At 40.1% G+C, this 22,045-nt stretch overlaps 2 protein-coding genes across 2 annotated transcripts in view; one reads left to right on the top strand and one right to left on the bottom strand.

The window, feature by feature from the left end:
- The window catches only part of LOC118427123, a gene marked incomplete in the record, with an annotated part of 28,658 nt that extends 20,745 nt beyond the window's left edge, over positions 1–7,913 (top strand). Inside the window, 1 exon segment of the mRNA XM_035836759.1 lies at positions 7,000–7,913. Within this exon segment, the coding sequence (XP_035692652.1) occupies positions 7,000–7,097 (98 nt within the window).
- A 5,738-nt stretch (positions 7,914–13,651) lies between these two features.
- LOC118427122 (helicase with zinc finger domain 2-like) overlaps positions 13,652–22,045 on the bottom strand; it is a 19,179-nt gene continuing 10,785 nt past the window's right edge. Inside the window, exons 17-27 of the mRNA XM_035836758.1 lie at positions 21,855–21,958; positions 21,161–21,307; positions 20,825–20,950; positions 20,309–20,605; positions 17,657–17,808; positions 16,902–17,036; positions 16,036–16,153; positions 15,407–15,516; positions 14,880–15,036; positions 14,276–14,443; positions 13,652–13,904 (exon numbers count right to left, since the gene is read on the bottom strand). Coding sequence (XP_035692651.1) covers positions 13,807–13,904; positions 14,276–14,443; positions 14,880–15,036; positions 15,407–15,516; positions 16,036–16,153; positions 16,902–17,036; positions 17,657–17,808; positions 20,309–20,605; positions 20,825–20,950; positions 21,161–21,307; positions 21,855–21,958 — 1,612 coding nt within the window. The 3' untranslated portion in view covers positions 13,652–13,806. The remainder of the gene's footprint in view (positions 13,905–14,275; positions 14,444–14,879; positions 15,037–15,406; positions 15,517–16,035; positions 16,154–16,901; positions 17,037–17,656; positions 17,809–20,308; positions 20,606–20,824; positions 20,951–21,160; positions 21,308–21,854; positions 21,959–22,045) is intronic.

Genomic DNA, 22,045 nt, shown 5'->3' with positions numbered 1-22,045 from the left:
TATTCAGATTGGCAAGCCTTTTTTGTGGTTAATGTGCAGTTGCTGTCACTGTAGAAATGTCGTTCCGACCTCACGTTACATTCTTCACAATTTTTTTAAAAATTTCGAGTGCATTTGCGAACGCATTCTTTAACATTTTGTCCTACATAACGTTATTAGTCAGCTTATTGCTAGAAATGGATGTACGCTTCTTATGTGCCAAAGAAACGTACATGTATAACTCTAGCCTGGTGTATTTGATCTGAAGCTAATCTGCAGACCAACATGCCGTGCTCTCATTCACGCAGTCGCAGTGCATCAGAAGAGCCACGTGATCATCTTTTTACTTCATATGGATTCAGAATACAATACAACTTCTGAACTACCGGTATTCACTTATTTTCACAAAGAAAAGATTAACCAAACCTTTAAGTGATAGGGCCTACTTAATCGTTTGTTTACGTCATAAGGGGCAAAAATAGTTCAAAGATCGGAAGAAAAAGTCAAAGCAAAGAAAGTGAATGCACCAATCATTGTGGTGAAGACACGTAGAATTTGCATAAAAGGGTTATTGCACAAACAAAACCGCTGCAAATTTAGTCCACCTTAAAAAAGATGCAGAGTCCTGGAAAACCCTTTTGAGTGCGGCGTAGACACGCAAACACCAAGTACTCTTAGATATTGCCTCATCTGTAAAGGAAGGAGAAATTCCGGACAGCAAGTATCATCGGGAATGCAGAAATGTGTTAACAATGAAGTTGATGGATGCAGCAAACAGAAAGTAATGGCGGCAAGCAGGAACAGACGGTTGACTGCAGAGGCTTCCCATTAGAGGAAACTGTAGCCCAAATTAAAACGTGCGAACAAGTCAAGCAAATATGTGAAGGGGACAAATGGCCGCGAGACGTTAGTAATTAGTATTGCAATATGCGAACAGACAGCTCCATCAGATAAATAGACACAGAAAAGAACAAGAGTCGTAGACCTTAGACTTGCTTGAAATGTATTGTGTGATTGATTTCTTTGTTTAAATGGCTGTGGACGTTGACTGGGTCCGTTGTACATGGTTGGATTATTTTTAAAGTATAGGGTTTGCATTATCTTGTGTAGAATACTTGTAGTAATTTTATGTACCATGTCCAGAGACATGGATAGGCTTTATTATATATATATTTTTTGCTGTGGCTGCTGTAGACTAACAAACACTACCAAATTTAAAACAGAACACAGCCTCCAACAATTTATCCTGCCTTTACTTTTTACTTTATATTATGTGCATTGCGTTCTGGTGACACAGAGCCGGAAACGCCCCATGTACACACAAAAGGCATACTGTAGTGTCAAGTTGAAACACCAGGAAGCCCAAAGTCAAACATAAGCATCAAGCAACCTCCATCAACCCAAGTACCAACAGTCCGGAGACTTCATACCTCCATGAAATATTCTAATTATGGAAATTACATTCGCATCTGCATAATTTATGCTTGGTTATGTACATAATTAAATAACTTACGTCTGGTCACAGTGTTGACAACCCAATCATTTACCACATGTACTTAGATAAATAAGGACATTTTCACATGATTTTTGTTGACGCCTCAGGGGCGAGCCAAATTATTGTGTTCAGTCTGCAAAATTTCTAGGAACTGCACAGGCATTTTTCCACAGGGATGCCAGTTCACAGGCATGTTTGCAAAGTAAGAAGTTAGTCCGAAGGAATTTTAATGGCAGGACTTTGGGTCTTGCAAGCTACCCCCTGTTTTTCCTTGAGTTTTATAGAAAAACACACATTTTCTTCGTACCCAGAACAAACATAGTGTTGTACCAGTCAAAAAAGGAGGGGCAGTCGCATTACAGAAAGACCATTGCAGAAATTTGGTAACAAGAGAAAGAGGAAGACATCACTCAAGAGCTAGTTAGTCCACACTAGCTGACGGTTTGTAACTAAAGAAGATTGCTATCTCAGACTGTGATTACAATCCTCAGAGAATGTCTTATGTGTACATGTTTTCTAAAACAGTGTGTGGTTATGCTCCTTGGAAGATTTTGACAAAATTGCCTCTTCAGTTCAAGAGCAAGCCACTAGGGGCCCCAAACATACTTCACTTCTTCCTTACATCACAAGCTATCTGCCAACTAGAAATCGAGACCATATATATAGCATGTCCAGGTCAAAAGATACCCAAAAAAATCAAAGTTCTGCTGCAGTGAGATGATGGAACAGAACAGCAAACTCCCTTTGCCAGACAACATACAACCTTATGTTAAGTACTACATTGGCATGGGACAATATCAAAACCCTATTAGGCGAAGGTACCTCACATCGGAACAAACGGAATAGCAGTACAGGCAAAGCATTTTGGACCACGTCTCGCAGCGAACAATCACCAAGTTGTAGAGAAGAAGCGTCGAGCCGCAAGATGTTGTCAGCCTACCAGTTTGTACATGTAATTCAGGAGAGCGTCAAGGCCCCAAGACAAGAGGTTATGTAGATGCCTCTTGCCAGGATGCATATAGAGTGCGAGAAGGATTTTGGTGAGTGTACATGGAGAGACCAGGCTAGCCTCAATAGCAGGCTCTCTATGGCTTTTTTTGGCTCATAGTGCACTATTGCTGGCCATTTCTTTTTGTACTGGGTCGCTGATTGCTGGCCTTTTCTGACTGCCGGCCATGTAGAGCCTGCATGGAAACGGCGCTAAAAAGTGATATTAAAAAACGATTAGGGCGATTGACTAGGAGGTGCGAATTTCCTGCCTGCCGTGGACGGCTAATAAACTGGACGTATCTCCACCGGACAGGGCGCTGTCACGCCCCGTGTGCACTGACACGACAATCCTCTAACGGTTTTGGGGTCAAACGGCTTTTTGAAGATACAGAAGTAAAAAACTTAACAGTTCGACGTTCTTTCGGCATGCCTGACGCCTTTGCTCGGGCGGGACGCGTAGCAAGTGACAAATGGGGGTTTCCCCATCTGAAGCCCGAGTTGTAAAATGCTTGCAGCCGACACGTGAATTGCCTCTCACTGAGTTGTGAATTATTCCTAACGTGTGTGTTAGTAAGGCCGATGAATGGCTAATCGTTTTTAATCACTTTGTAGCGCCGTTTCCATGCAGGCTCTACATGGCCGGCAGTCAGAAAAGGCCAGCAATCCCAGCAAAGCCCAGTACAAAAAGAAATGGCCAGCAAAAGTGCCAAAAAAAGGCCATAGAGAGCCTGCTATGGAGGCTAAGACTAGGCAGCATAAAGAGCTAGCGGATGGACTGGGTATAATATTTAAGTTCGTAATGAAACTGAGGTTATTCAAGACAGTATATCTCCCCACAATGGGTTCACCTTCAACTAACATGTTCTGATTCGTATCCGACACGGAACGTTCATGATGACAAATGTATCCGTTTTAGCTTGCCAAACGGATAGAACCGTTTCATTTTTGCATCGTGAACATGGGCCTATGATATTTAAGTACACTTTGCTGTACTACTTATCCAGAGCGTAGACACTGACTGACGTCTACAGTTGATGATCACGAAAGTATCGCACCACCGAAATCTACTTCTATTAGTATAACCGTTTGTAGCACCCGAGTCACAGTGTGGTTTCCGACTGACTGCCAATGACTTTAAACCACTGCAAGTATTTTCTCCTTCATACAAAAGTATTTCCCCTCAACCTCAAATGCAAGAAAAGCTAATGGACAATGGACAGGTAGAGAACAAATTTTATTGAGTTTGTCGAAGTTGTCTGCCAAATCGTAATGTCGGCTATGACGGCCTTAGCGGGCGGGCGTCTCTTTATGGTGCCGACACGCCCGGGATCCAGCCACGACCTACCGCAATATTGCTTTTTTTTACTTCTAATATTAATGTCATACATGCTGTCGGTATTGCTCCTCTACACAGGCAATTATCGGCCTAATTGTACCGTGTATGCCGATTTTTAGCACGCATTTTCAGTCAATATGACGAGGATGTTTGGCAAATTTTTGTGCATTATTGGCGACTTTTCATCGTGCAGATAAGCGAAGTCACTAATAATGAAGTCAATGGACGCTGGTTTGGTATTTTAGGATTCTGTGCATTGACCGAAGTGTGCATTTATCCGACGTGCAATTAACTGGTTTCTACTGTATACACTTTGAAAATCAGATTCTAATATCAAATAGTATTGCTAAGATTTGAGCATTGCATCAGCATTTGATATGCCTCTTACAATGATTCCAATTTTTATGAACAGCCCTCTTGCTGAATCGTTGCTGTAAATATGTTATAAATCTGCCATGAAGCATTTAAGTTTTGTTGTTGTAATACAGAAAGAAGATAAGATGACCTTCATTATGCTCCATATCATCCATATGTAACTGAATCAGACTTACAACGTTCACAGAAACACAATAAAAGTCATTTTGAGGAATTTAAACATAATGATGACCAAAAAATCTGCTTATTTCAAAATGCCTACAAATATTGTTTGGAGGCCTATCACAAGTATAATAGTAAAATTAAGAACATTTTAGCACTTAGTACTCGTAAGAAATTAAACGTTAAACAATCATTATAGATGACAGATCCAAATGGCCGATAGAATGGCTTATGTCACCTGATCATGATTTATCAACTAAAGTAAAAAGCCCGACATTAACCGTCCGCACCCTCAAACTGGTCATTTGGTTTCAATACAAAGGCATAGCCAAAATTATATGATTTTAGTCTAGAATAGCAAAAAAATCGCAAAATTCAACAATTTCAAAAATGTATTCCGAAAGTAAAAATGAAATAATGCGGGCACATAACCTACACACCTCCAAACCAAATTCCAGGTCACTTGGTTTTAATACAAGGGCACAGGAACAAAAATATATATTTTTAGTCAAAAATGGCCCAAAATCCCAAAATAAACATTTTTAAGTAATGTATACACAAATTGTTGACATTTTCCTGTGGGCATATGTTCAATGCACCTCTGTACCAAATTCCAGGTCATTAGGTTGTAATACCAGGGTACAGGGGCTCAAAATATATATTTTTCATCAAAAATCACTAAAAACCCTAAATAAGATAATTTTTAAGGCCTCAATCAAAAAAATGAGAAAAAAAGTCCGGGGGTATTTGCTATCTTAACCTCCATGCCAAATTTCAGCTCATTTGGCCAAAAGATGAAAAAGTTAAATCCGTTTAAAGATTTGGCAGGAGAAACACAGCAAAAAAATGATATATACGTATTTCAATATACATGTATTTCAATTATGAAATATAGAAAAGTTCTACTTATTTTTCAACTAACTAAAATGTTTTCTTAGAGCCCTTACATTAGTTATGAATCGTTCAGTGTCATCGGTCAAGCCTTGATAATGGCGAAACTTCAAAAGCATCCAACAATGGCTTGTTTAGCAACTTTCCTGTGAAAAAATGTTATTTTTTGCCGTTGCCATGGCAACCGTTGTAGAAATTTGTCTTAGTTTATTTCTAAATTGTTCCAAATATATTCAACAGGTATTTGTATGATCCAAGTGCAGAGAAATACTCATCAAATGTGGTTGGGGATTATCAAAACCACGTTTATTGACCTGTAATACACGATTTTTGGTAGTTCTATAGATTTGAGTGACGTCACAAAATCACGTGATAATTCCTATAAAGCTGGGCATCTAACACGGTTATCATGCAAAATAATAAAGTAGAGGAATCAACCTTTTCAAAAAACTAAGTCACCCTTTGTCCCTTTGTTTGGTACCAAATGGCCATTTTTGGGGACCTGGCCCATGGACTAATTTAGCCGTTCTGTCGCCATGCAAGGCAGTCTGTGATTGGAAATTTTAAACTCTACACTACTTAATGATTGGTTCATGTAGAGAAGGCAACTGTCCAATGGAAATAGAGCTTTTAGTTACGAGCAGACCATTTAATAAATGCTTTGATTGGTCGGCTTGAAAACTGATCGTTTTGGATAGTCAGTATTCATGTAGCTGCAGTACCACCTTTGGCCAACGAGGGGCGCTGCAAGACCGTGAGAGCACCCCAGTTCCCGGCTGCAGAATCACCCGGGTTTTTTTTTGACGACCGAAGAGCATATAAACGTCGCATATAACTGCGAAAATAACGCTAAATTACGATTTTCTCCTTGCGTCGTTGCCCCAGCTAATAAACGTCGTATACGGAATTACACGGCGAGGCAATGGGTGTAAATCACCGTAGGGAAGTATATGGACTAGCTATACAAGCTGTAGAAATTGTTACTGGTATAAAAGTTTGTGAAAATGAATGTAACGTTAACACGAGCCAAAAGTCAGACGCGTTCGCAGTCAACTGAACTGTGACTGTGACCGCTGCCGCAGCTCGCCTAGGTAGTCGTTAGGTTAGGTCAAGTGCAGTCTGTGCAGGTAAGGTCACATCAAACTCTTAAGCTGCAAAATGTGTCACGTTTTTGTTCACCTACCTGCCGCAAAAATTGGGGTTTGTTTGTGTGATTTACGTCAACCTTGGCCCTACGACACTCTCACTGTGACGATCAAATATTCACCTTGAAAATGGCCGCCATTTTGGGGAGGGGAGCCGGGACCAAGATCTACATGTATTTTTATTTGATTTGTTTATAACAAACGTACAGCTGTTCATCACTTCACCTTGCCTTGTCGAATTGCAAAAAACTGGGCTGGGCGAGTCTCGGGTCATTGGTAGTGTCTGTCGTATTTGTTACATCTTGTTTTGTCCAAAGAATAGGAAAAAAAAGAAGATAAAATCAGTGTCATGGTGTTCTTCTTGGAAAGAAAATTGAATAGAAAGATCAAAATTAGCTTACCAACCATACACTGGCTCAATCTTTTCTCTTGCTAGTCCATGACCAGCGAGCAAAAATATTGGACCATGCATCAGCAGTTACTACAGAAGAAAGTACTCTGGCTAACAAACAATATAAATTTGCAAGAGAAACAGCATTTGAGTTGTACAATGTATACTATAGAAATCTTACTTGCTTAGTTGGTAGTGGCTTCAACACCTTGTAACCTGTTCTGTACATGTACAGGTAACAAGAACTTGTTGTCGACCTACAACACCTGGAGCGACCTGGTGAACTTCTATGAGGAGAGGGGCTACCTGGTCAACGCATCGCAGTTCCCCTGAACAAGCTACACGTCTATACAGAAATCTGTACATATACTATAGGTTACACTCTGTAAATCATCGTAATAGGAAGAGCTATTCTAAATGCTCTTAAACAATAGTTGCACATGTAGCATAAGTTCAGTTACAAATTCTATGGAAGAAGATGCCATCACATTTCTGTTCCACATACCACCGAATTGGTTCCATGAACTCGATACTCCTGACGCACGGTCTCAAGTGTCATGCAGGCCATTATGAGTAAATCTATAACAGGCTTTCATTCTTCCCTTGTACCATCCAGGGGTGGAACGAACTTGAGCCTGGTGGGGCGGATGCGCGGTCCCTCTCCCAGTTGAAAACTGAACTGGGGAGGGCCCTGCTGCATTGAGTTGCCAACTCACATGCTTGCGTATATGTAACTGATGCTATGCCACTGTGTTAACTTGTCGTTTGCACATACAAATCAGGAATATTCCTTAGTGTCCTTTATTTCCATTTGTTTGATTTATACCAATCACTTGTTACTAACTCTATTTACACTGCTGATAATCCTTGTAATAGAGGCCAAGAGGAAGAAAGTTGGTCTATTGCAAAATATGAAACATGAGGGATAATGTCGGTCCCTGAAAAATATGAACCATGTTAGATCATCAGCAGTTGTTTTAGTCCTCAAGAAATACATTTCTTACTCAACATCTTCTCTAACATCTTAGAAGTACATGTACAAAAGTCATGTATTCTTGAAAGGTTTTATGAAGTGTGTGTGTATACAATACTTATTTTAAAAATTTTCTGAGTGTGCTGATGATGTGGTCTGTTGTGTTTTCTGATTATGTGGTCTGCTGTGTTTTCTGATGATGTGGTCAATGTGTTGTGACTATAGGGGTGGGTACCGGTACAGAAAATTCTGGTCCAGGTATGGTCCAGGATAAAGTCCGGACCTGAACCTGGACCTGATTGTCTGAGTAAAGTTGTAAATGGATGATACTCAAAACAGTGGTCCAATTCGGTACAAAGAAATCTGTTTCAATTGGTAGAGTATCCGACTCCCACAGGCGTCATGTAAACAACACTAAGCTTGACTGTCAAAACTTGGTGGCAATGACTACAAACTCAAATCTACTTTCAATTGCTATAATTGTTATAATTTTCTTGGACATGTAAGCCCCAAAACGTGTGAAAACCTGTCCATATATAGTCTGTTCATTGTCTAATGGTCCAAGATACGATCCATTTTTTAAGTCCATTTTTTGTACCGGTCTGGCAAGAAAAGCGGTTTTGTACCAGCACGCTGTACCAGCACCCACCCCTAGTTGTGATCTTTTTGAAGTGAGCATTGCAGTGTACTTAAATTTCAGTACATTAAGTGGAAATTTCACAATAGTTATCCATCCTGGTCGTGGTCTCCTCAAAAACCTAATGCACGTACAGTTAACCAAGGTCTCTGCCTCACAAAATAACTTTCTTCGCTTTTAAATCATGTAGATGTACACAATAGCTCAGCTACTGGAATGAGTCATTATTAAACAGTTGAATTTGACAAGTGCACTGATTTGACGTGCATGCAAGGAGCTTTTATCAGCTACTTGGTAGATACAACATGAAGGAAATCATGAATTTAGGGAGCTCATTATTATTACGTAAATCTATGGATATATACTTAATCTTGGTAAGGCATTGGAAAATTAATGTTCGCGCCAAATGTTCGCGATTTGGTCCTGAGAAAAGATATTGTTGGTATTTTTTTTTCTATTTGAGCCAAAGTAATCCATTCATCTGTCAAACAGAGGTTCAGCTCTGGCTGTCTTTTTGTGTTTTTGTCAGGCTTTGTGTTGTGTTCTGTTTTCTTCATGTTCGCCGGTTTGGTTTGTCTGGCAGACATGAAGAAAACAGGACAAATGGAAAGCCTGACAAAAACATGTCCAAAATTCTAGTAACCAAGGCCAAACCTCTGCTTGGAGGATACAAAAAGACTAAAGTCTGCAGCTTTTAGTTAGGGTTGTTCGAGTAACTGTATAAAACACAACGATTTTTTCTGAGGCCTACGTTTTTGGATTTTACTGGTGAAGTTTGCTTTAAGTTTTCTTCTTGCTGTGTGAATGTTAGAGTACCAGACTTTTATAATAAACAAGATCAGTACCACACTGTTGTACTTTTTTTCTTATTGACGTTTATTTACAACATAATAGAATACTGTAATATAGGCACATGTACAGTCAAACCTGTCTATAGCGGCCACTCAAGGGACCGGACAAATTTTGCCCCTATAGACAGGTGGCCTCTGTATAGAGGTGGTAACTTGTAGATAAAATACCCAAGGGACCGACAAAAAGTGGCCACTATGGACAGGTGGCCCCTCTGTAGAGGTGGCCCCTAATACAGGTTTGACTGTAGTAGTTGATGTGACATATGCTTTGGAACTGCTTTTCCTTAGTTAAAGACAAGTCAGGACCCTTTTGTGTGTCGTAACATTTTTGTTGGGGAAAAATGGCTCTAAAATATTAAAAAAAATCAGTTGCTGCTATCACTCTGTACTATTTCTCACAGACAGGGATCATATTGTTATCCATATTCATAAAGACTCCAACTAAGAAAAGTTTCTTCAGGATAATTGTGGGATCTAAAGCTGAACCCAGAGTAGGCACAGCAGTTGTTCTAATGGCTAATGTGTCATCTGAAAATACCATTTCTTCTCAGAATCAAACTGCTGGTGAAACCCTTTGACACAAAACTGCAAATAATGTTATGTCATACATGTAACGTTAGTACTGGTAGTTTTAAAGAGTATTTGTAACAAAATCGCGTCAATGTTGCTTATCCCTGACAAAAAAGACGTGAAATTTAGCAAAGATGTGATGTTAGATATTCAGTGTTATTTAGTCTTAACTTCTTGTCTTCTCACACGGTTCATCTGGGTCCACTCGGCCCAGGGCCTTTAGACATGAGCATGGGTCCCAGGGGGTTGTACTGTTTGGCTGTGATTGTACCGTACCCACCACGGCCTGGGTCATAGTCCTTCCTGTACTCATCTCTCACCTGGAAAAACACATGAGGATCTCTTAACACACCACAGAAAGTAATAGTGTAACAGCGTGATAATTGACAGATACATCATACATGAAATATTTACACTTACAATGTCAACCAACACAAGAATCATATTCAACTTTGTTTTCTTTGGAATCCAAATTGTCTTCAGTCTGAATTGTCTTACAACGTTTCCTATTGGACATCTAAAATTGTCTTCATTCATTGTTCGAGTATAAAAGACCTGTTTCTTTCAGATCACTTCAGTGTCACTGGCGAAGGATATTGGATTCTATCCGAAACGTCTGACCGTTTCCAAAACCATTTCTAGTTTCTTGAGTAACTACTTTTGGTGCATATTCAACTATGTGAGTTCGACTTCTTCTCGCTTCTTTGTGATATTGAAAATGTAGGAAGAAATAGGTTTTACAATCAAAGGTTTATCTAAACTCATAAGGAATATTGAAATGTCTGTATTGCTAAGATGTATGTATCTTTATACATAAACAAGACTATCGGTGGCAATGTTGATGATGGTTAGATTTTTAGGTAAATAGCCTGAGCTGGGTGCCATCCTCCGTAGTAACTTCTCGCTCGATTTCTGAGCCAGTGGTTTCTCTAAATTCACAAGGAATATAATTGTCTGCATTGCTTAGATGTATGTATCTTTATACATAAACAAGACTATCGGTGGCAATACTGATGATGGTTAGATTTTTTTAGCTAAATAGCCTGGGCTGGGTATCATCCTCTGGAGTAACTTCTGGCTCGATTTCTGAGCCAGTGGTTACAGCACAGAGGATGGTTTGGGAAGGACCCCTTCACTTTTTAATAAGTGTGGCGGGTTCTTTAGGGTGTTAGAAATGTATCCCTTTCTCAAACACGGTACCTCCTGATAGAACGTCCTACTAGAGAAACGTCCCTAGTCCCTAGCTGAAGCTGGGTGCTCATGTTCACCTGAGTCAAGTGAGTAAAGTCGGGAAAGTCTTGTACGCGCCTCTCCTAAGGGCACAAGATCATAAACCCTCTGGGTTCTGGTCGAAACACCCTGCTGTTGCACATGACCCCAGTTTTATATTGAGTTTTAACGCAGCAAAAAATTGAACTTTGTGGGTCTATTTTGAAATCAGTGCATTCACTGCCACAAGAGAAGTGCAAAAGAAGCTGCCAACACACTTATAACTTTGACAAAGACGTGTACATGTTTGAAAGGTTGCTTCTATGTGATACAAAACCACTTCAAGCATTTGAATACGCCCGTCACCTAACTGTGTAAACACGATAATTTATTCCTCCTTTACTTCACTAGCAAAGTATTACAAGGAATTTTGACAATGTCCTTTGCATATACATGTATTGCATATATTAAACGATGGCTAGTGCTTATAAAGTAGTTCATGACACGTGTCACATTATACATCGTTGTTATTTCTGTAAAACATTAAAAAAAAGAGTACGTAGTTCTAAAAATCACAACTTGGACCTTGGAACAAGGTAAAAAAAACGGCTCTGAAGATGTAGAAAGTTGTCATGTACTCAAGTCGTGCGCTATGTCCTCAAGTCGTGTTGTCTGTTGATTCTTCAGTCCGTCCTTCTATGCTATATACAAATGTATATATAACCAGCATTTGAAGGGACCAGCTCACAAAAATGTGTCCCTTGTAATGTATTGCCGTTATCTAACAGCCAGTAATCGATGGACAATATGTGTGAAATATTCCTCCCATCTGAAAGAACCGACTTCATGGGCGTTGACCTCGCTAGAAATCTAGTTCATGTGATTTAGAGACGACTTTTCTAGCACACAAAAGTATGGCTAATTCTTGTCTTTCCAGGAGGTAACAATGAGTCATTCTCTGTGCAAAAACTACTCAGTATTCAAACCAAATCCATCTACATTGTGCATGCAACTGTATATGTATACGCATCATGTTGTAAATAAATGTCAATGAAAAATGCACATAGTTTAGAAATCTTGTTTATTGAAATAAGACTCTGGGACTTTCACATCCACACAGTGCAAAATAAAACACACTTTGCCAGCAATAAAATCAAACACTTTAGGCTTGGGAAAAATGTTGTGTTTACCGTTTCTCGACCGACTTTACCAATAACCTAAAGACTCTAGCATTTGGGGGGGATCGACCGCTAGCAAAGGACATAGACGTTTAGATGTGATATCTGAGTGCTAACTGGATTGTAATTACCACCTTCCCAGTGTGTAATAACTCCTCAAGGGGAAACCCTCTCTTATAACTGGATCACTTTGGGCGAAATCTTTTTTTGATAAAACTAGAAGATAATCCCTACCGTTTTTTTCAGGATCGAATCGGAAACACAACATGTCTCATCCCTTGCCAAGTGCGCATTTACAATAGCTTTATTTATACATGATTTCTATTAACACGATTTCCTTCCAAATTTGTTTCTACCAAGCATGCACGTGGCATCAGTGCACTTGTCAAAGTCAACTGCTTAATGTTACGGTCACATTTGCACCGGTGCCCCTGAAGGATGTAGCCCTGGTTAGACACTAAATAGCCACAAATTTGTTAAGGAATGTCGGATGCCGGGGCTACCTCTTGTTGGCTTTACGGTTAGGTAACGATGTCTTTTTGTCGCTGGGTCCCGGTTTGATTTAATATTTTTAAACAAATATCCGGGCCCGACCGTGCCCCAAAATAGCTCGGTAGCTGCGGGGTGGCCAACGGCTATGTAGAGTTGTCGTTTTGAATTGTGACCGTAGCATTGGGGATTGATTCTAGGTCAATTATGCATCAATGATTTAAAAGCAAAGAAATTTCAAAGTATATTTTTGCTGAGACAAATACCATTGTTAAATGTACATGCAGTGGGCATTGGTGAGGACATAAAGTGGGAAAATAATCTGATGCAGTTTAGTTCACTTAAGGTATGTCACAATAGGATTTTGGGGATTGGGGATTTATTTTTCACAATTAGAATGCCTCTTACCTGTTGACGTTTCTATGTCTATCAGACATCTTCCTCAGAGCTTCTAACCTGATGATGTCTGACAGGCATCGAAACGTCAGCAGGTAAAAGGTATTCTGGTTGTAAAAAAAATGTCCAATATCCTATGTTTTACCAGCCTGATGATAATTTTCAGTATGTCGCAATGTTAACAAAATCATTACAAAAAGATCACAACACATTAACCGCGTCATCAGCTAACACAACAAGATGTACACACCGTGTATGCACACGCACATTAAAAAAAACTGCATGAAACCTTTTAAAAACACAATGTTATGTTATTGTAGATGTTGAACGACACTTTTTCTTGAAGACTACAGCTCTTATAATATATATATATACTTATGATCCAACATGTTTCATATTTCGCTTAGATCAACATTCTCCAATAGGAGCCCATCAACCTTCCCTCAACAGAGACGGGGGCCGATACCGACTGCCAAGCACCTTTGACCCTTTACTGACGTCACACTTCCGTTCCGGAAGTGCGACTTAGGTTTTGGGTCATTACAACTTGAGAAGGATCAGAGGACTGATCGAAAGCTTGTTGGTAAGCGCTTTATTTTGTGTACGGATATAAAGTCTTAAAAACTGTATCATTCTCCAATAGGTTTTTTGTCATACTTGAAGTAATGCTACATGATCTCCCTTTTACAATGAGTTACAAAATGTACAGACTTCTGTATGACCATGTAAAGTGTATGCTTCAGGGGAACTGCGTAGCGTCGACCAGGTAGCCCTTCTTCTCATAGAAGTTGACCAGGTCGCTCCAGGTATTGTAGGTCGATAACAAGTTCTTGTTACCTGTAACATTACATGTAAAGATAGAACAGGTTACAAGGTTTATAGAAGATGCAAAACTAAGTCAAGCATATCTAAATTATACAACTGCAACATTTGTATGATTTATGATTAATAATCTGCTTGGAGTTAGTGTCTCATTAGCTGCTTTGAGCGAGGCTTTGAGGGGCTGCTGTGTCAATTAACATACTAAACAGATATAAACTATAAAACACAATAAAACACAAAAAAAATGTATAAAATCATTCAAGGTCATGACCTGTGCATATTTTATAAAAAGTTTAAATCCATTCCGCAAATAGCCTGGCCATGTACCTGCAGGGAAATGTGACCTTAGCTATAGCACTTTTAAGCACTGTTTGAGTTCTCCTTACCCACGATAATGATGCCCCTCCTGGCCCTGGTCAGTCCTACGTTGATCTGGTGGTCATCGGTCAGGAACCCCAGCTGGTCCTTCATCCACCTGCGCGAGGGTTGGGTTGGGATCTCCCCCTGGGGCAGGGAACGTACCGTGGACAGGATGACGTAGTCCCACTCACTTCCTGTGGGGTGAAAATGTGTTTAAATGGTTAAAACTTGGAATATTATGATGGAATGGAGATCATATCATGGTACATAAATTGATGTGAAAACAGAACTAGAATGGAGTATGGAAGATGTATTTCTTGGTGTGCCAGAATTTGTGTACCACTAATAGTGCTGTTTTTGATAAACGCAACATGACGGAAATACACTATACATAGTGGTGCCACAGTAAACTGGCTTATATTATCGGCACCACTGGACAAATTGTGATACATTTTTATTTAACAGGAAAATGCAAACGGAAAACTTAAGATGTACAAGTATAGAGGTGGGCAATTGAATCACAGCAAAAGAAAAATATTGGTAAAAATACCAGTTGAAATGCAACATAAATCAATGCTTATTCATCAATTCGAAGATCTGAAAGAGACTATGATTATTATTGTATTGTACCTTGGCTGTCCACAATTGTCCTCACAGAAACCGTGTCCAGTTTCCTCTCCTTCAGAGTCTCAGTGATCTGGTGCACCTGGGCTCTGTACGGGGACAGCACTGCGATCTGAGAGGTCTTCACGTGGTGGTGGACTACAAGGTCACTCACAACTTGGACCTGTTTGAGAGAAATAGACCAGATAAAAGTAAGTACAGCATAATTGCAACCCTGTATCTGTAACCCTGTTTCTGAGGACTGAAAGTTACATACAGCATCTATCTACATGTATCCAACAACCTGTATTCAGGGCAAAGCTAGTACATACTTCATTCCGTATAGCCCTGTCAAGCATAATACTTTCTCTATGTTCTCATATTAAATCCAGTGGCTCTACTTAGGCTGTCAGTAAAAGTCAAACTTCTGCAAAGCGCTCTCGATCTGCCACTCAGTTTTCATTGACAGTCCATCTTTCAGACTTTTTTTACTATGAATAGCAATTCTATAAACAGGTACTATTTTTTTGTAGTTCTAATATCAATATGCTCACCACTTTGTGGACCTCCTGCTGGTTGCTCTGTGACATGACCCCTCCCTCTGCTGATGCTACAGGAAGGGCCTCCTCCACACCCTCAACATGGCAGAAGACAACTGGACTACCTACACAACACAGTAAGTATTCCTCATATCATATCATAAGAACACAAGGCAGGCCCTACATGGAACAAGATTTTCCTTTACATTAAAGCATGCACGTTTTATGATAACCCACTGGTAAATGAGTTTGTACGTCCTTACTAGTGGATGTGAATTAGATTTGTATAATTACGTTTTGATATTTCCCAATTATGGAGATATAAAACCATAATCATGACCTTTGGCTAGTGATCACTGGTGCAGACTTCTGAGCTGAGACATTTCTCGTCTAATTATAAGTCTTAAATCTTTTTATTCTTAGTCCGAGTGCAAGAAAAGTAGTTACACCATTTTTATTTGTTGAATTTTTTTTATACAAACTTTGTATAACGGACTCTTAAAAAGGTCTTATCAGGGCCAGTGTCACATCAGATAAAGAGTATTTTAACCAAATAAAGTTTGTATCCATGACCCAGATGAATTATTGTCCTTTACTTTGTACAAAATATTGTGATAAAGAAGAAGCAAACAGAGTGCTCCTACCTCCGGAGGGCCAGAAGCTGGCAGGCACCATGTCAGGACGACGGGCTTTAACAGAGTCAGCTGTCTCCAGCTTGTTGTCATAGAACCGATGTGATGGAAACTCACATACTTTCTCATGCTTTTAAAAGAATAAAAAACAATGCAACATGTCATCAACTGACTGCCTTCATGACAACTTAAAATCGTAAGACGGCAATTACATTATTTTCTATTGTTATTGACTGTGCGTAGATCAACATTGGCAAACCATTGGTACTGAAGAGAAACTCGCACCAATCAAACAAATCCCTGAACATGCTCTCACCGAATTGGTCAAACACAATCAACTGGTAGGACATTCATTCACGCAGCAGTTAATATCTGGAACAGGCTTTTGGGCCATTACTGAAAGTGGCCTCCAACCTTTCAAGACTCTGGTCCATCACCTCTGACTCAAAAGACCTACTGATTAGCCTCTGAATTGCATACAATTTCGTGGCTATTGATCACATACCAGCTCAAAAAAGAACAAGAAACAGTCATGCCTTCAAATACCAGAGTTACCAACCTAGGATTGATGTGTTCAAAAATTCGTACTTTCCCAGAACTATCGTAGAGTGGAACTTGTTATCACCAAGTACAGTAGGGGCATCTTCTCTTGGTAGTTTTAAAGAACGCTTGCAGATAGATGTGCAAAAGTTAGGGGTAACGAGTCGTTCGGTGTAATATAACCAGCTGCTGCCACGCCGCGTGCCTGCGAAGCTGGTGTGTTACGCCGAACGGCGGTTATATCGGCTATATAAAAATTTAGATACAGATACAGACACATGCACTACAGTACGTTATAGAACAAAATACCATTCTGTACTGGATCTCTAACTACCTACCATTCTGTACTGGATCTGTAACATGTAGGCCTTCTCGGCGTGCCGTTGGAACAGGGACACACCCAGCCCCAGGTCTCTGGCATCAGGCTGGGCAACTATGGGCTGTAGCTGCTGGTGATCACCGATCAGGACAACCTGTTGGACAGCATACAGGTGGCCATGAGTGAGTCTCTGTACTTCTTAGCATCTTGTCACTCAAGTTTGTAAACGCATGGCTAAGTTAAATGTACATTTCTCTGATATTATGTGTGACAGTGATGATACCTCTGACGAAGACAGGTCTGTATATTGTGTGTGATGAAAGCATGCATTATGACAACAAGAAACGAAAATTAAAATTACCAATCAAGTTCTGTGGGTAGAGTCATAATCAGTTGTTGTCATAACCCAAAGCAGTATCCACCGTGCATTCCTTTCAATTTCCAGCAGTTATATATATGTGATCTCAAGTTGTCAAGTATCTCAAGCATCTTAAGTTAAGCACCATTGTTAACAGGAACTGACTGGGAGTAAGCAGCAATGGATTAAATTCTATCTATAAGCAGTACTACTATACACAGTGGCTGTAGATCATGATTAATGTTGATAGAATAGCACATAGAACAGGTGTCAAATACTATAATTAGTGGAATGGGAATTTTTCATTATGATGAAAGAGAATCTGCATGATAGAATCTTAAGGAGCCAAATACACTGGACACAAAACATTGACTTGTATTGCTATATTGCTACAAATAAATATCCTATTCCCTTACCTGCTGCAGAGGAAAGCTGGAGATAGGAATGAGTGATTCGGGTTCCATACACATCCCAGCCTCGTCAATGATGCACTGTTTGACCGGAGCAGGTTCTGAAGTGAACTTCTTGTCGGCAGCCACGTTGCAGGTGCACAAAAGGATGTCCGCACCTTTCAGATAAAAATGAAAAAGATTACAACTTGGCAATGACGATACTATCGAATGTCAATTTTGTTGACAATAATTTCTAAGGATGCACATAATACTTCATCGTCATGTGATATAATTCAAGGTGTGGCTTTATGAAAGAAGTCTATCTATATTCATCTTACCGGCAATTCAAATACTAGTAGTTTGGACTAAAGGAATACATGGTTGGTCCATAGATGAAGTCGCAATATTTTGGGGCTCCCAGTATATGCCATCCATACATGAATATTAATCAAATCAACATGGCCTTACCAACACAGATGAACTTTCGTGCTAAGATAGGAAAATTACTTTTCTTCTTCTGTCTGGTGTAACTTTGTGCATTGCATCATTTGCATAAACGAAACTAGGGTTCCACGAACACATACCTTTGCCAAATAAACCAGGTTTGTTATGTAGAATGATGTCTGTAGACAAATGCGTTATTCATGTCATTTTCTTTATAATTTATGCTTGGAGTTGGTTTATAAAATTTCGGCATTGGTTATGCAAATTAGATCCAAAGTTACAATTAATTGATATCAAATTGTATCAAGCATTACTTAAGCTATCAGCATACCAAAAATCATGATGATCCTTTGATCCATTCTTGACTTATTCTCTTTCAAAGTCTTAATACCCCCCTCACATTAGGCGCGATTCGATCGGACCAAGACTCTACAAACTCTACTTTACAAGCAGGCATGACCCTCATTCCCACAAAAAAATCTCAAACTTCCCCCTTCCCATCATCATCATGCCTCCTCGTAATTTAGAGCTCGCAGAATCGTCGTCCGATCGAATCGCGCCTAATGTCAGGGGGGTATTAAATACACCTCTTACTCTCTTCCCTCTTTCTCAGTTACATATGTGACAACTTTGATGAAAGTACTATAATGGAATGCAGTGGATTTATGAACTTTTCCTAATCAATTATGCAAATTACCTGTTAATTTGCATAATAAGTATCACATTATATAAGTCTTCACTTAGGCTATCTACATGCCAAAAATCATGACGATCCGTCAACATGTTCATATTTTCTCATTAATTATGCAAATGAGATCATCATTTGCATGATAAATATGTATTGACGTTTCTCTCTTTCTCAGCTACATATGTGACAAGTTTCAAAGCCCTATCATGGAATGTAACGAATTTATAAAATATCCTCATTAATTATGCAAATTAGCTGTTGATTTGCACAATTGGTATCTCATTATGTAGGTCTTCACTTACGCTACCTACATACCCAAAAACATGATGATCCGTCAACATGTTCATATTTGTGGGACCTTTGTGGGACCGTGTAGCGCAGTGGCAGTTTCTTCGGGGAGTGACCGAGAGGTTGCGGGTTCGAATCCGCCTGCTGTGTTACCGATCTTGTGTCCTTGGGAAAGGCACTTTACACGACTTTCCTCACTTCACTCAGGTGAAAATGAGTACCTAGCTTCGGCTCGGGCCGTCCTTCGGATAGGACGTTAAATGGAGGTCCCGTGTTCGGGGAGAGCAACACTCCAAGCACGTTAAAGAACCCGCCACATGTGCAAACATCCACCCGAGTGGATCAAACTATTCCGGCCAAAATAGGGGTAGGGAATTTCCCGAGCAGCCCTCGTAACCCCTGCTTCGCCTATTGGGTCAGTTAGTCCTCACTCATAGTGAGCAAATGGGCTGGTCTCAATCATGATGTTTCTGACCTGGGGTGAAGAGTTGCTGTTACAGTTCTAATCATGTAACCCGTAACCTCGAGTGGCCTTCAGGCCTTGTTACGTGGTGACCATTGAGTAAAAAAAAATTCTCATTAATTATGCAAATGAGGTCATCATTTGCATAATTGATATCTATCGACATTTCTCTCCTTCCCAGCTACATATGTGACAAGTTTGAAAGTCCTATCATGGAATGCAGTGGATTTATAAATCTTCCTCATTAATTATGCAAATTAGCTGTTGATTTGCATATTTAGTATACCATTATGCAAGTCATCACTCATTCTATCTACATACCAAAAATCATGACGATCCGTCAACACGTTGTAGGGTTATTCTCGTCCAAAGTTTGAAAGGAAACCGGCGCCTGCAGTTCCAAAAAGCCACTAGGGGGCCCAAACTCACATAACTTACTCTCTGCCTCGAGGGCTATCTACCACTCAAAAATCATGACCACAGCATGTCCAGAACACGAGATATAAAAAAATTGAGTTTCCGCTGCAGTACCTTAGCAAGCCGCTAGGGGGCCCATTATCCAACTTGACCTTCGTTTTCCCGACCCCTACCCACCTACCAAATATCATCAGGATCCATCCAGGGCTTCTCGAGTTATGCTGTTGACACACACACAGACAGACAGACACACAAACACGCCCAAAACATAACCTTAGCCATTCTGGCAAAGGTAACAAAGAGTCCTTTCATTGATTAATTCGTATAAGCGCAACAAAGTATAAAACAGAGATACAATTTACATCTATATAATTACCTTTGATTCTTTCACAAGATGCCTCCCAGATGAGCCTCAGATAACTGTCGACTTCCCCGTCTGATATGGGCTCTTGTTGCTGCTGTTTTCTTCGGAATGTTTCTTCCATCTCACGGAGTTGTTGTCCGTATGGAGTACCAGGCTGCCGAATGACGTGATGTAGGGTGATGCTCCTGAGTTTGTCGTTGGATTTCTTGTTCTGAGACGGTCGTGGGTAGTTTGGGATAGGGTAGTCTGTCTCCTCTATCCTCTTACTGTAGACACGCAGGACTTTCAACCCGCAGTCCATCAACAACTCTGCAAGGAATAGTTAAAATTATTATTGGTATTGAATCCACAGAAACACATGTTGACTCAATAAGACATTAGAGAATGCAAGTATATGTCTGTCACCAGAGTGTCGGGAAAAATGTACAAAACCGAAGTTAGAATGTATCTTGAAATAGCAATATGTATGATAAAACGGATATATGAGATAGGAACATGTCAACTTGTAGGTGAATGCAATATTCCTACCTGCGACCACGTCAACGGATTTGTTTGAAGGTCCACAGTACATAACAACGTCTCCACTTCGGGCATTTCGGTTCCTTTTGGCGAACTTATAAGCCAGGTGTGCGCCTGTGACGGTCTTTCCTGTGCCTGCAATGTAGTACATATCAGGATTGAAATGTTGAATTTTTTTGACTTTGTCTAATCTATAAAGGTTTTATGAGAAAAATCTTATTACTGTTAAAAAAAGCAAAATATTTTGCCATTGTACTTTTTCCTATATTGCTTTTGGACATACGTGGACAATGTGGCACAGTGCCGCATACACAGTACTGGCAGAAGGTAAAGATTGGTATTTACCTGGTGGTCCCTGTATGACAGAGAAGGGGCAGCACAGGGCCCTCTGCACTGCTGTCCTTTGGTAGTTGTTCAGATGTACCGATCCTTGATGCCCTGATGCCAGGGTGCCCAGGTCATGGTCTTTGGATCTTGCTTTCAAGTCTTGATCTGCGAAAGAGCGAACAGTTACTTATAAGTTTGCCAATGACTCCCTTATAATCTAATACACGACGAACGTATAATGATGAAATTACGGGTGGGTACTGATACGTGTACGTGTGCGTGTTACAAAAACGGTTTTTCTTGTTGGACCGGTCCAGAAAAACCGGACCTGAAAAAATCAGTAGACCGGATCTTGGACCGAACAGATTATATAGGCAGGCATTACACGTTATCGGGCTTACAGGTCCCAGAAAATATCAATAGCGAAGTAAAGGAGAGTTGACAGTCATTTTTACCAAGTTTATACAGTCAAACTTGGTTGAAGTTAGTGTTGTTTACACGATGATAGGGTTAAAAACGCAAGTGGAAGTCGTTAAACAGAATCCTTAGTAGCAAAATGGACCATTCACAAGTTTTCACAATCAGGTTCAGGTTCAGGCCCAGACCTGGACCTGATCCTCTGTCCGTGGACCGTACCTGTACCTGAATTTTCTGTACCGGTACCCACCCCTATTTGAAATCAATTAGACATGTATGATTCGTAGGAACTTACCCGCCAGCTGAAGACGTTCAGGATGTTTGTTGAGGCAGATTTCCTCTAGAATGGCACATTCTTCGCTTTGTTCCACCAGTCCTTCCACTGCACTCCGCATTCGCCTTTTAGTAAACAACCAGTGTTTATCAATGTCATTGTAAGGAATAACTACTCTCCAAGCAGAGGTTGAGTCGCGTAGATATAGTAGT

Source organism: Branchiostoma floridae, chromosome 12 (assembly GCF_000003815.2).
Source record: "Branchiostoma floridae strain S238N-H82 chromosome 12, Bfl_VNyyK, whole genome shotgun sequence".
Classification (NCBI taxonomy): domain Eukaryota; kingdom Metazoa; phylum Chordata; class Leptocardii; order Amphioxiformes; family Branchiostomatidae; genus Branchiostoma; species Branchiostoma floridae.
This window is presented reverse-complemented; position numbering and strand designations above follow the sequence as displayed.